The sequence below is a fragment of the Homalodisca vitripennis genome, chromosome 8 (genome assembly GCF_021130785.1).
Source record: "Homalodisca vitripennis isolate AUS2020 chromosome 8, UT_GWSS_2.1, whole genome shotgun sequence".
In the NCBI taxonomy this organism is placed as follows: Eukaryota; Metazoa; Arthropoda; class Insecta; order Hemiptera; family Cicadellidae; genus Homalodisca; species Homalodisca vitripennis.
Window position 1 is genome coordinate 92,164,647 of NC_060214.1, and position 15,939 is coordinate 92,180,585.

At 34.8% G+C, this 15,939-nt stretch overlaps 2 protein-coding genes across 3 annotated transcripts in view; one reads left to right on the forward strand and one right to left on the reverse strand.

Annotated features, from left to right (window-relative positions):
- The window catches only part of LOC124368271, a 29,582-nt gene extending 22,561 nt beyond the window's left edge, over positions 1–7,021 (forward strand). Inside the window, exons 14-16 of the mRNA XM_046825545.1 lie at positions 349–572; positions 4,395–4,548; positions 6,597–7,021. Coding sequence (XP_046681501.1) covers positions 349–572; positions 4,395–4,548; positions 6,597–6,833 — 615 coding nt within the window. The 3' untranslated portion in view covers positions 6,834–7,021. The remainder of the gene's footprint in view (positions 1–348; positions 573–4,394; positions 4,549–6,596) is intronic.
- Positions 7,022–10,299: 3,278 nt separating this feature from the next.
- Positions 10,300–15,939, reverse strand: part of LOC124367739 (actin-binding protein IPP-like) — a 39,248-nt gene continuing 33,608 nt past the window's right edge. For both annotated transcript variants that reach the window (XM_046824818.1, XM_046824819.1), the window contains exon 11: positions 10,300–15,839. In XM_046824818.1, the coding sequence (XP_046680774.1) occupies positions 15,609–15,839 (231 nt within the window). In that variant the 3' untranslated portion in view covers positions 10,300–15,608. The remainder of the gene's footprint in view (positions 15,840–15,939) is intronic.

A 15,939-nucleotide genomic window follows, 5' to 3' on the forward strand; every position in this document is an offset into this window, starting at 1 on the left:
AAATAAATCATATGGATACAACTAGTAACTATATTATAGATAAAAACTAATAAAATATTAATTGGATGACAAATAATCAAATATATAACTAAAGATGACCAAATAATGGTACTGAGGTATGAAACTGGTTTATATCACACACATTTAACTTATAATTTGTGTTCTGTCAAGGTAATATTTAGATGTCTGGGCCACATGAGAACCTTTTAGTCTGATTACCAACAAAATATTAATTCCAAAAACAAATAAGAAATATTAAAGTAATTGAATAAAAAAAATATGTATAGAGATCTCTAGATTTTTATAAACCTCTAGATTGACCATCAAGGTACGCTTTACCTGTTCCAGTTTGAGTGCACACAACAGTCGGATATGCAGACGGCTGGGATGCTCCTTCACTATATATTGACCATCGGACAACATCCTTTCGGTCAGAGCCTGACAGAGATCATTGAGAACATCAAGAAAGGCATCGTATTGGTTTGTACTCATGATGTTATCGCGATGGACCTCATCTACTGGATGCTCTCAGTGGAGCCAGATAAAAGACCTACAACCTTTGATGTTCTCAGGTGACCTAATCAATCCAAATGCATAATTTTATTGGACGATTTATAAAACTATTAACTTTAACTTTTGTTATGTTTCAAAAATCAAATTACGGATTAAGTTGATAGTTATATAATATTATTGCCAACAGAAATGTACATGATTATTTTATAGAAGCATATGTCATTTTTACTACATCTCATGATTTCTTTAAGTTGTAAAACCGTTATATGTAGTTTTGTAATTATATAGGCTAACAATTGTTTCTCGTTTTTAGTTCCTTTTGTATATGTAATGAATTGTTACGGACACTATGAAATTACAGTTGTTATATTTTGGCTGTGTAACCTTGGGTACTTTGATCTGATTGCATACCGTACATTTCTGGATGCAGAGGTAAATTTCAGACAGGAAAGTATCTCAACCACTCTGTCTGTCTGTCTGAAGAGGTCCTACAGAAAATTTCCAATAGACAATACACAAATTTCTTTATTTACATATTCTTCTAGAATAGTAGTAGAGTTGCATAAGTTTAAAACATAACAGTTAAATATATTAAAATTAATATTGTTGACAATAAATGATGTCAGGATGCGTCTCGGAAACTCCATTCATCCCTGCATGCTACTAAGAATTCTTCTAGGGTGTAAAATTGCTTGTTTACAAGGAAGTTGTGGAGACCTCTTCAGAGCTTCACCCTTTAGTCTATTGATAGTGTTGAGGCAAGAAAAATCTGTGTTTTAGCACCAGTTAATTACTGTAGATGAACAAAAATACAGTCCAAACAGTGGGCTGCAAAGGCGGAACTGGCTCCAAAAAAAAGCAAAAACTGTGTTTTCAGCTAAGAAAGTAATGGTGACTGTTTTTTTGGAAAGTCATGGAATTATTTTAATCCATTATCTTCCAAAATAAAAAATCATTACAGGAGCACACTATGCATCATTACTTGACAAGCTGAAGGCAGAACTTGCGGAAAAACAGCCACATTTTCAGAAAATAAAATTCCTGTTTCACCATGGCAACGAACCATCTTACATCTCAGTGGTTGCTATAGCAAAAATCCATGAATTACGTTTTGAACTGCTTGACCATCCACCTTACTCACCAGAACTAGCCCCTAGCAATTTCTTTTTGTTACCTCATCAAAAAATTGTGCTTGGAGGACAAAGACTTTTGTCAAATGAAGAGGCAATCACCTTCATGAACAATTATTTTGCAGAGATAACTGGGTTACAGAGATGGGAACATAGCTGGGTGAAGCGTGTAGAGTTACAAGGAGACTATGATGAATTCCTGTCCGCCAAGGAATTGGCATTGTGCACCTTCATAGACATTGAAGGAGCTTTTGACAATGCTAAATTCACTGCAATGGTAAGTGGAGCACAGCGACGTGGCCTCGAGCCAGCTCTGTGCCGGTGGCTTAGGGCCATGCTGTGCTCCAGACGGATCAGGGCCGATCTCAATGAAGAATCGCTCGTGATCGCACCACAAGGGGATGTCCTCAAGGAGGCATCCTGTCACCTCTACTGTGGAATCTAGTAGTAGATGGTCTTACTTGAGGACCTTACTAACAATGGAATCTATGTCCAAGGATATGCAGACGACATAGTCCTTATGGTACAGGGAAAATATACAAATGTTGTTGTTGATATCATGAATACCAATCTTCAACATGTATACAACTGGTGTCAGGGAGAGGGACTGAAAGTAAATCCCTCTAAGACAGTAGTTGTACCATTCACTAGGAAAAAGAAACTAGAGTCTCTTTCTAGGCTGAAACTCGCATCCACACAGCTTGAGTGGTCAAAGACAGTCAAATATTTAGGACTGACTCTAGACCATAAGCTTACGTGGAATGATCATCTTAACAATATCCTGCACAAAGCAAAGTGGGCGCACATGACGTCCAGGAGACTTGCAGGAATCTCATGGGGCGTAAAACCCCATATAGCACTATGGCTTTACAAAGCAGTTGTAAGGCCTCAAATCACTTATGGTTCATTAGTCTGGTGGACAAAGGTGAATCAGGTAACTGCCAAAGCCAAGCTTGAAAGCTTTACAAAGGCTTGGTACAATCTTTGCAACCGGAGCATTCAGGAGCAGTCCCTCAGCGACCCTCGAGGTGGCTTTAGGACTTCTACCTCTTGATGTCCATATAAAAGCTGAAAGCGCGTAAGTCAGCTTATCGGCTGGTGGTTGCTGGCTTGTGGAGGAATGGCGCGTCTAACGCGAGCCATGGCGCCATCACTGAAGCTGTAAAACCCAAGCGCTATTCTCGAAATGGTCTCCGACATAATGAGAACGGAGTTCGTATTTAATAAAGCCATTCTCTGTTTGACTTCTACTCCAGAGATGAGTGGGAAATCGCAAGATAACATCCCAACAATAAGAAAGAGCTTTGTCTGGTACACGGATGGCTCGCTTATTAAGGGTAGAACTGGATATGGAGTGTTTAGTCAATCCCCTAGAACTGCCCTTTGCGGCAGTTTGGGTCGGAACTGCTCCATATTTCAAGCCGAAATCTATGGTATCCTAGCCTGTGCCAACCTAGGCCTCACTAGAGGGTACCAGGGAATGAACATCTGTATAATGTCAGACAGTCAGGCAGCTCTTAAAGCTCTTGACTCCAACAGCATCTCATCCATGCTTGTGTGGGAGTGCTTTAACACTCTCTGCAAGCTTGGATCACGCAACTTTGTGCGTCTTGGTTGGGTACCGGGCCACACAGGCATAGGTGGTAACGAATGCGCCGACAGGCTTGCCAAAGCGGAGCAAGCATGCCATACACCGGTCCAGAACCGAGTTGTGGTATAAGCAAGTCAGCCGCTTACCAAAGTATAAACAAATGGTCCAGGAAGACACACCGCTTGCGGTGGCAGAGTCACCAAGGACAAGCACTCGGCAAAAGACTGCTTGCTGATTCTAGCTCCGGCTTCACCAGATGGCTGATGGGGCTGGGCAGGGATCGGGTTAAGCAAGTGATTGCCTTGATCACTTGGACACGGCCACTTCAGGAAACACCTAAACACTCTAGGTTTACGACATGAGGACTCGGAGTGCAGACTCTGCAATAAGTCTGAAGAGAGACTGCAAAAACACATAATACTGGACTGTGAGAGACTGGGGGAGCAAGGAGAAGGGCTCTTTTCGGTGATAAACAACCAGGCGACGAACCAGATGCTAGTATCGGGGAAAAGCTTCTTAGCCTAATTAAGGGCACAAAGATAGGCTTACCCCTCTAACATCAAAGGGGCACACAATAAGATCAGGGTGACGTGTGAGGATCTGTGAATCCACCCCAATACCCCAAAGCAAAAAAAAAAAAAAAAAAAAAAAAATGATGAAAAATTTAAAAAAATCAGAAAATATGCTTTGTTATCTTTGTTAGGTCGGAATCTTTTCAGACCACCCTTGTAAAGTGATTCTCCCACCATTCTCTCTGTGTCATATTGTACTTTGGCTTAAAATATTTAAAAAGAAATATTTATCAGTGAAACTTTAATGGTCTTGTAGCTAAAGTGTGAGAGCAGTCAACCAGTTTCAACTGCCCTAGGCAGCTGCCTTTAATTCTATAAGATTTATTTTAAGTTAATATAATAAACCGTCATCACAAGGTATGCTAGATTGCACATAAAAAAATCTACCAGTGACTCAGAAAAGGGGAAACTGCCCCCTACTACTCCCAATTGAGTCCACCACTAATTTGATTTTTGTTACTGATGGCAGGGTAGTTTTTAAAGTCCAGCTAGCTTTTGAAATTTTTTAATGAGACAAGGAACAAGTTATCTAAACTTGGGTTTGTTTTTTATTTCCAAGTTCTAACTGATAAACAATACACTCCTTAGGCATGTCATGTTCTGGAGCACTTCCCGGAGGTGGGAATTTCTGCTGACCTGCTGTGGGTTAGGCTCTAGACATAAGACCTGGCCTCTGCCCCTGGATCGATTATACGATGATCTTGACTTCCTGGGTAAACTCCGAGACATCAACAGCAAGTGGGTACGTAGAGGCTGAAGTAAAAAAATTACATTATTAAAATGTGTATACTTTTATATAATATATTCCTGGTATAGTTTGTTTCAATCCTTCTTAAGCATTGACCCCATTTTATTGAATATATTCCTAATGTAATGTGCAACATGCAGTGTATATAAATATTTCTAAGTAGGTTTAGACCATTTTCCCGTAAAAACATTTAGTACATTTAACTGAAATGGCATTGGCGTAAAGAACCTCCTTAATAAAATATCTCATCACACATATGCACCACCCAGTTTTACCATCTCTACTCCAGAGGGAGAAATATAATGAATAATTACACAATGTGTTGTATTTACATTTATGATGACTGAGATAAACTTTATTTTATGAGTAATAACAAAAATATAAATATACATTATATGGTAGAACCGCTCATATCCAATCTCAGCATAACCGACTCCTCGGGATATCTGATTTATACATTTTAGTCTGATTTTAATGTATAGTCCATTTGTCTGCTTGTTTCCGGTACCAGGCAAAACGTAAGTGCATCCAGAATGTTCAGTTAATTACTGTATATACTTTCATTTTTAGCTAATGTTATTTCACTAATAGTGTACTGTATACACTGTTATGTTATTGAATGAGTGTTTTTCATCAAATATAGACATTCTGCTTGGAGAAGGGTTTTCTCCTCGGGTTATCTGACTTTTTGTTGTTCTGACCATGAGCCGGTCTCGTCAAAGTTGGATATGAGGGGTTTTACTGTAATACCAAAATATGTGAAAAATCTACACATTTAATTTTATTATAGTACGTTTCATTTTATCATAGCAACAAAATGCTTTAGACCAATACAAACCTAACCAACATTGTTGGTTGAAACAAGAGTAAATGAAGACTCTTGTTGAATGTCCTTAATATGTGCTTGAATAATTGCTTTATGACTATAGGTGTGGTGTACCGCTCATGGTACACAAAACATGTAAAGGAACAGGCTTATATAACAATATACAGGCTTATATTGATCACATCGTGTTGTGTGTAATAGTCCAATAAAAACTATTTAAGCGTAATAACGTAAAATGTACTTTGTAAAAGTATTGGAAAAACTAAATTCACCAACAACCCCAGGTCAGAAGTCAACCAAAATAAAACCACTCACCTTTTTTTTGGAACTGAACGGTTGTGGTCGCCGCTAGTTTATCTGAATGATCGATTCTTATCTGAGATGGGACTCTCATATAACCAAATTGGTTAAACAGTTGAATTCAGCTACCTTTTCCCTGACGTGTGTCTCTCTTCATTCTCATCAAAAGAACTTCTCAAACTGGGTTATCTTGGCTTATTTAAATCAAGGCTCAGATATGGCCATGAATTCTGGAGCTATCGCAATACTGCAATGTTTAATAGATTTTTTTCCAACAAAAGAGGGCTTTGTCAGTCGTCTGGGCCTGGGGCAGCGGGACAGTTGTAGGGAGCATTTCTGATCAAGTGGAGCCTTTTATTTTATCATACAGTAATATTTGTTTACAAACATAAAGAAAGGTTTTCAGTTCCTGATCACAAATATCACACTAGACACAAAACAGATCTTATGATATACAAATTTAGATTAACTCTGTTTAAAAATTCAATATTTTACTTTGGATTAAAATTTTTAACTTAATTCCACTGCATATAAAAAGTATAAAGAGCCTAAAATAGTTCAAGTTCCACTTGGGGGACCCACTTGGTTGGAAAAGCTTTCTACAGTCTTGAGGAGGCCCTTGACTAGCCTAAATGAAATCAATCATCTGTAAATAAATTGTACATGTTATGTTAAAATTATTTTATAGCATCACTACATTCTTAAGTGTATTTAATTTATCTAACGCTACTTGTATGTGTTCTGACTCCCACTAAAAACTGTAAAGTTCAACTGTGTCAATAAACGAGTATAGTATAGTATTGTTAAATTTCTAAGTAGTTAGTCTTCGTAATGTTATTAAGACAATTACTCCATATTAAATTTTAATTCATTACTTTGTGCAATAAGTAATATAAGTATATTTATTTTTTCCCAGATTTCTGTACTGAAACAAAACTGTGAGGGGAAAATAGACAAAGGTGCTTTTGAAGATACTCCAAGTGGTCTGCTGAAATTTCTGCAAAAGAACCTCGACAACTGGTCAGAAGTTAAAGATGTATTTTTAGAACTTTTCCCAGTGCTGCCACTAAATCTGTTCCGACTAGTGGAGCAAACCATCTGGATCGATCACCCGGAATTCGAGCCTTTCACTAGAGTCGAACCACTTTCTTGAAGTTGACTTCTGTAAACACCAAATTCATAACAAATCCTCATCGTAATAAAATATAAAACTATGCTCAGTTTTAAATTGAAGTCCAATTCTAAATTACACTATTTTTTTGAGAATCAAAATGTAAATAATATTTGTATAATTTATGTATATATAGAAAATGTATGTTAATTACAGTTATTTTATCTTTAGAACAGTGTTTTGAGTTTTTTAATCGTAATTTATAAAGTTAGCTATTTCAACATCTGACATTTTAAGATTTAGTAACAATTTTTTGCATGAACTATTTTTTTAATACTTAAAAGAGAAACATTGTGTGTGACAGTTTCTTGTTACTGAATTGTTCCACATTTATTTCAGGTACAAGTATATAATGAACTTAAAAGTTAGAGTTTATTATGGCAGGGTGAGTTTAAATAGATAGAAAGAAATCACACATTAATTTTAAACTTCCACAGAGTGAATGAATTGTCTCGTTTTAACACATTTGTTTTAAAGTAAAATCTTGCTTTTATTATCCCCAATTTGTAATAAAAAATCATGTATTAACTGAATTCTAATGTTATTAACTCTTTAGGTACCACGTGATGATAATGCTATTACTAAGAGCTAGGAGCCTTTGACAATACGGGCACTCAGGCAATTATCAATGCGGTCTCCAGACGTGGTATTGATGGTCAAATATGTGGGCCTTGCTCACAGACAGGGTGGTTGTTACCACCCTTATGGGAGCAAGTGTCAGTGCAAGGACTATCCACAGGGCGGCATCCTTTCTCCTCTCCTGTGGAACCTAGTTGTGGACGACCTGCTAATTTCTTTCAACAGTAGTGGTGTCTTTGCACAGGGGTACACAGATATTGTGATTCTTGTGAGTGGCAAGTTCAACACAACAATCACGGAACTGACCAATGCTGCTCTGAACATGGTGGGAAATGGGTGCGACGAGGTGGGCCTCACTGTCAACCCCACCAAGGCTGCTGTGGTTGCCAGGAGTCGACAGATGGAGGTATATAGGAGTAAGACTATCAATATTTTCATGGATAGCCAGGCAGCACTCTTGTGTGTTCAAATCCAAACTTGTCTGGGATTGTTATCAAGTAATTTCTTCCCTTGATAGAACCAACAATGTGACTTCCTCCAGAGTGGCGTCTGACCTTCTCTCACGAAATAGATCAGTGTTATCTCGGGTTATAGGTCTGATCACGAGACATGGTCAAGTGAGGAAGCATGTTCACAGAGTCTGCATCCTTCAGGAGGATCCCCTCTGTAGAATGTGATGAGCAGGATGAAACTACCGAACACTTGCTCTTTGATTGTCCTTCAATAGCAAGGGAGCGGTATGCCATCTTTGGTAGTTTGGACAAGGGTGGTGAATTTCCCCAGGAGGACCTAATAGGTTGTTTTCAGTGGTTTGTGGAACTGCTGAAATCATAGACTGGTAGGCCTCATAGTGTGCTTTCGGGGTGCGCAAAAAGGAATGTTTAAGTACATGGCAGTAGGCCGCCTGTAGAAGAAGAGCTAGGAGCATGCACATCCAGAATTTCATTTTTAAAGGGATGACAGTGTATACCTTCATCTTTTTTATTATATTTGGTATATATTATTTATATACATTACTACTAAAGAAGGCCTACTGCACACATACAACCCGAATTAGCTGGTCAGCGTTGTGGTTGTACATGTTCAATACAACAATCACATGAGAGTTTCATAAAATATTTTTTGTGTCTAATTTTATTTCTGAAATCTGTGTGTGATTTGTTAGTGTAATTTTTTGTGCTTTCAACTTTCAATAAATTTTGTATTTTTACATACAAACATCTACACCAAACAAAATTGTTAAAACTGTTAACAATGAGATATTGTACATTTATCTATAATCAAAATTTTGTGGCTATTATAAACATGGATTTATAACATTAATGCTGAATACTTCTGCCAAGTAGTTGTGCCAAAATTTCATTTTAATTTTATACACAATCACTTATTGCCACCTTCATTATACACTCCTTCTCTGTCCCTAGAACGCTTAATGTGAATTTTCCATTGTTGGAAACAGTGCTGGAAGTCATCTTCTGTCAACTCCTTCAAGACACATGCCGCTTTCATTTTTATACCTTCCACAGACTCAAATCTTTTCCCTCTTAATGCAGATTTTACCTTAGGGAACAAGTAGATGTCATATAGTAAAATATCTGGTGAATAAGGTGGATCTTCTAACACTGGGATGACGTACTTTGCTAGGAACCTCTTGACAGATAACACAGAATGAGTTGACGTCATTGTCTTGGTGGAGAATCCATGGTTTGTCCTTCCACGTTTCATGGTGTTTCTTCCTTACTCTTTGACGTAGTTTAGAGAGTTCCTCAAGGTAGTAATAATGATTAATTGTTTGACCTTCAGAAACCCAGTGAACGTACATAATCCCATGATTATAACAAAAAACAATCATCATTGTTTCAAATTTTAACTCACTCATTTAAGCTTTTTGGCTCAGTGAAGTTGGGGTTTTCCAGTGCATGGATTAGAGCTTCGTTTCCGGATCATAAGTAAAAAACCACATTTTCAACATTTTTGCGAGCTTCTTGTTATTCAAACTTTAGAATTTTAGGCACCATTTTAGCACACACTTGTCGCATGTTAAAGTTTGCCATACACATTCTTTATCAATACCTACAGTTTCACTAATTGCACGAATACTTAATCGACAGTCAAATCGAATCACATTACCAACTTCTCCAGCCGTTTTTGACATTGAAGGGCACCTGGCCGTGAATTATTTTCAACATCTTCTCTGCCATCTTTAAAACACTTAAACCATTAAATAACACGTACCCGTGATAAACATTCACTTCTTTCGATAAATTTTAAGTTTCACTAGCAGTTTTCCAAGTTTAAAGTGAAATTTCACAATAATTCGTTACTCTACTATTACACTAACTATTTTATCTGGCAAAACCAAAAAGAACAACAATAACGCGAACGTAGCCTCTGACTAAATGATGATTACAGATGCGAGACTAGTTGCATACTGAAGAGAAAGGTTCACACTAAACTGTTGACTATTGGAGGTTGACACGTGCCTCCTTAATCCGCAGTAGCATCAGTCTTCTTATTATTAATAGCCACACCTCGTTCATAACCAGCTTCATGCTTTGATGATAGCATTAAATATTTTTCAAAAAGATTCAAATGGGAAAATGTGTCAATAAAAGAAGATATGTAGAAAATAAACTGTGTTTAACATAGATTTTTCTCTATCAATATATTATATTCTAAGAAAACAGACTCATTAATATTTTACTCACTCTGGAATATTATTAGTGGCTTTGATTATTTCCAACCCAACTATTATTCAATAATACTACTAAATGGCAAGGGTATATTTCAAGTTCAAATCCGACGCTAACTTAAATCATCAACTCTATTATTTATGAGAAGGCAGAGGAAATCTAATAAAAACATTGTATTTATTTACAATATTCTTTAATAAAATCCATACATAAATTGCGTAATAAAGCATTTTGTAGTTTGAAGCTTATAAAGCAGCACCATAAGAGGCAGCCTACTAATGAAATTATAAAAAAACATTGGGCTCAAAAATAATAAGCAGAATAATACTTTGCTATTTTCTTTATAATTTTAATCATTAAGAACTGACTAACAGAATAATACAAATTTCAAGTGGTCAAAGCAATTTTCAAAATATCTCAAAGTGTCAAACAAGGCATGAATGAATTGGTTGACATTCTGCATTTTAAGTATTGAACACATACGAGATGTAGATGCACAATTAAAAATACGACACAAAGTACCATTAATATCTGTTATATTTGTATTTTTAATAGATTGAAATTGACTTCGGAGGAATAAAGCAAGTGAACTTTGTACAACTTTTCAAAACAGTAAACCTTGATTAAACTGTGTAAGAAATATTAACATTTAAAAACTTAACTTTATTGATAAAATGAACACTAATACATCTTAAAAAAATTAATTAACACAACTATAATGTAAAATAAATCCATAAACTTGTATAACATCAAAAGGTAACATATTTTACATCTTGTAATAACTCAACGTTTGGTTTAACTGAACCTCTCATAAGATTATTCTGTAACAAATAACTGTAATAAAATAATGAACAAGAAAAATTGAAACGAGAATGTACAAATACTGGAAAACCCAATCCCCATATAGAAAAGTGATAACAGGATGAAAATAATAAACACCTAATATTCGATTCAGCAGTTTATATAATAAAATAAAGTAACGAAGTAAATGGAACATTAACTATAAACAAAGAGATTAACATAGCTAATAATAGGTAAACAATACATACTGATTAGAGGGTGTTTGATGCAGGGTTCTTAAAATTTGATTGACTAATATAATATTTGGCCTAATTAATGAGTTCAGTTAAATACCAAAAATTTTCAATATTGGCAACAAGATATTTTGGAAACCCCTGCGTCAATTGGAGAGGTGTAAGATGTCAAAGAGGTATAATTCTGTTAATCTCTGTACTCGAAAAAAAACAAACAATGCATCACACACCCCTTTTAATAGCATCTTAACTAATTTGAACAACTGTTAAACTTCAACACAAACTAACTAGGTTGTAAATACATACTTTAACGAGAACATATATTTACAAATGAGCATAAAACTTAAAAGACAGCAAATGAATCAATGGTCCATCATGAATAAGAGAATTGTAACAAGATATACACTTAATTAGGAACAACATGGCTACAACTGAGGTACAACAACAACAACAACATATACCCAGCAGATTATTTTTGTAAGGTTATTATATTTTAAAATTGTTCTCTTAACGCACAGAGATCGCTCACACCAGTCTGTTGCACTTAATACTGCATGTGTAGCCACTCAGGATTTATCTATTCTAACATATCTTTCGGCAAGTGACCTTGACTTTTATTAAGTTTTTAAAAATTAACAAATCTTTTAATGAAAATAATAATTTTCTTTCGTGTGACCTTTTGCATAGCGTACATTTTGTACACTTTTGCAACACCTTTTCACCTTATTAAGGTCATTAATGTGATTATCATGGTATCGGTTTATACTTTAGCTTCTTTGTTTATATTTTTATTTTTACTGGTTTGTGCGATTCTATACGCCAAACACTTTTAAGATGACAAGTAAGTTTTAGAAAAATCATATGAACAGACGGTCATCAAAAAACAGCACTGTCAGTAATGATTTGATTTTCATTTAATAAAACAAAAGATCATTCAGAAAAGTAAACTGTATATTGTAAAATGGTGGAGAAAAACCTTAGAATTAAAAAAGTGCTTTGTGGTCAATTTCACACCGAAAAATATAATTATCAGGTTTTCACCATAATGCTTTGCAAATGTCCAACATTCTAAATATTACAAATATTTAAAAATAGTAACAACATATATTTGAATAATATTGTGTTTTTTTTTATTTACTACTATTTTATTTATCAGATTTCAAAGACAAACACAAGTATGTAAATTTACTATAAATATCTCAGTACGGCATTTTTTTTTAATCACTCTAGTAAATATAATATATTGTATTATATTTTCCATATTGACAAATTTGGGTTGTACAACACAAAAGAGTTTATAATATCAACAGCCTTAAATTCAACAACTCTACTAAAACAATCTATATTAACAGACAATTTAATACTAAAATAATTAAATAATATTAGTTACTAATTAATTTAATAATTAATAATACAATACTAATACTATTAAAAAAAATAGTTCCGATACCTTATTTGTTTTGTACATTATCTAATTTACTTTTAGCATTTAGTCCTGTTTGAATATTTGTTTTAAAGTTATAAAACTTGATTTTTCAAATTTGTAATAATTTAATAAAGTAGTGGACACTCTCAAAAATATTAATACATCAACCGTAAAAACCTTTGTAAAATTGTAATAAAATGTTTTTATTAAATGAATTATATACTGTATGTTTAATAATAAAGTAAATCTATTCAAACTCGTTATTTGTTAAAATATACGTTTTATGTTATATATTTTTCTGTAATGATCATAGTACTTACAAGAGAATAAACTGTCAAAACAAATGTATTATACTCCAAAATGAAGTTTAGCCACTATTAAGAAAGTAGGGGAGTATGACCAAATATACAACACTGCTTATGTCTTAATAGCTGCTACAATGTCAAATAAGCTATAATAAATGTTTATACATAAGGTTACAATAATTTTTATACAAAACACGACTGTTACGAAGACTCAGACATCAAATGGTGTTGTAGTAAATGGACAAGGGACAGCTTGGCATAATGGACGTTATAGCTTAAATACAGCTCAGGATATGTGGCTGTAATTTAGTCACAAATTTGATAAAATAAACCAAAATTAAAGTATTCAACATCATTGCAATCCAAACTGTTATTCCTCCTTTTAACACAAAGTTAACCAAATAAAATCCAAAGTTTCCGACTCAGGTATACTGAGTGAAATGAGTAGCCATATGGTGATTTTCAAGAGGTTAGGTTAGATACAGTCTTGCACCAGTAATGCCATTTCATTGACCAATACTGCCATATCCTATCTAACAACATTGCTCGCTTGGCATTTACTAGTTTTAAATAAAGTGATGTAATTGTTTTTTTTTTTTTAATTTTTACGTAATCTAACTGGGATTTGCCTCATATGAGGGGTCACTCACAATTGTATACTGGCCATATCTTATTTACTTCACAATGTAGACTTTTGGGGAATTGACAATTATTTGGAATTTGTTGGATATCTTGTTTTCAAGATGAGTTTTATTCATTCATTTAAAAAAATCTCTCAATTATTAAAATTGGTTACTATTCAATTCTTTTGACGTTTTTCCCCTTTAGTTAGGAAACACATTTTTCTGAAAAAAATTTTAACCAACTGACCGGAGGTTTTGTCACATTTTTTATATCTCCTGTAGATGTCTTTTAATACAATTGATTAAAATTTAATTTGTTTTATTTCTTTTCAGAAATACACATATAAACCTTACACGACAACTATAAAATAGAAAAATTATTTTAAAAATTAAAAACCTTGTCAAACAATCAAATCGGAAAAAATGTTATTAAGTTTTAGGATAATAAAATGGGAAACATACTTCTAATTTACAACTTACCGAATAAGAAAACAACTAAATTAAATGAACTTGCTAACATTTTCTTGATCCAGATAAAATTTCCTATAGGTAGATAGTCTGATCTATTAAGGTTGTCAGACCTACTCAAAATTTTACAATACTTTAGCACCAAGTGTCAGTATTCCAATTGCATAACTAAGGGGGACGGGTGAGAGGGACTCTCCCTCCAAAATACTTGAAAAATATACGTATAAAAGCAATGTAACTTGTTTGAAACACAAGAGATGTTTTTCTTCGAAATCGGGCCTACGTTATTCATTTAAAGTTTGACTAATTTCATAGTGTGGTGTGCTCTTCAATCAGATTTATTCCTTCCAGACTGCACTATCCATGAAGTAACCATGATAAATTAGTAAACAGTTAATACTCAAAGACAAACATGTGGCGTCTGCCAATTTTATTTTGTTGGTTGGTAATTGGGTCGGTAGTTGTGCCAAGCAAGACTTCTTCCTAACCTTTTTTTTCCTGAGGAAAAGAGACGATTGTCCCCCCACTTAGTCCTAAAAGGACCTTTGCACCTCCATAACTTATATTTGTATCCTCAGAATCTGAGACTTTTACAGAAGCCGATCAGATTTGAGGGCTCCTATTCTCTGATGTCCTTGTGGCTGAGGAGATATGCCCCTAGGAATCTTCCTGACTTTAGCAACAGCTGGTCGTGTCGTCTGCCGATCCTAGGTGTCTAACCTTGTTTCTGGGTGCTTCTACTGTTATTACTTGTTTCGGTGATTAGGAACTTCCATATTCTAGATTATACAGGATGAGGTCAACATGCACTTTTTACGCTCTGAGCTTTCATAGAGTGAACATGTGCTGCATAATATAGTGGACAGAGATCGTCAAAGTTGGTGCAGTGGTTTTTAATATAGTTTCCATGTCTTCTTAAAAGGTTGACATACCTATTAATTTATTGTTTTAGGGCCCAGTGTCTTCCAAATTCTGTGAAACCAAACTTAAAACTTCGCAAACTTGATTACTGCTTTTTAACTCATGATTAATTAAAAACGTTACATTACTTTCAAATGAAACCCAAACAGAACCAAATATTAAACAATGCTTTGTGAATTATTATTTGTATGCTTACACCACCTTATCTATTATAACTATCAGTTCTGAAATGCTTATTACAATATTTTCTTAAAATTAAAAATAACTCATTTCTGATTATTACAATGTAACCATTTATAAAATAATAATTTCTTGAAAAAACTTCTCACTCAACAGACTGAATGTACAAAAGCAAGGTAATTTTTTCTTTCTAAACTTTTCTAATAGTAGAGCTTGTTGGAGTTCCTAACTTTCTCTTCCATACAAAAGAAATTGCATGAGCTTAACCAAACACAAAAGAAAAATTCTACTAGACATCCATAAAACATTGGACTTTTGAGGCAGTAAAATAGCTGCAAAATAAACACCAAATTATAAACATTTTACAAAGAAAAACACAGTTGACTAAAATCGATTCAGATCTTGTAGTTTGAACTCAAACACCTAGCCTTAGCAAAATCTTTGGTCTTTCTTACAACTAACAACGCAGCAGCAGCGTTGGCGGCTATTTACAGAGGAGGACAGACCTTGGCATAACTCGTTTTACTATCAAATGACAACTGCGCCGGCCTCACTCCGACTCTCCGGCAATGGTGGACAGTCTGACCAAATGTTGACAAGAGGATCGTAACACTCAACATCGGCAATGGTGATCTGGGCCCGGTAGAAGTTGACCTCGTGAGTCTGGTCGCCACCAATCACGTAGAGAAGACCATCGGCTGACGCCACTGCTGGACTCGCCCTCCCGACCTTCATCGATGCCACTTCACTCCACTTGTTCTACCACAAAACACAGTAATCAATTACTATACATTCGACACAGAAATTGCTACAATTCATATATCCTCATATATTCTTTTATTTATGTATTTTGTCCATT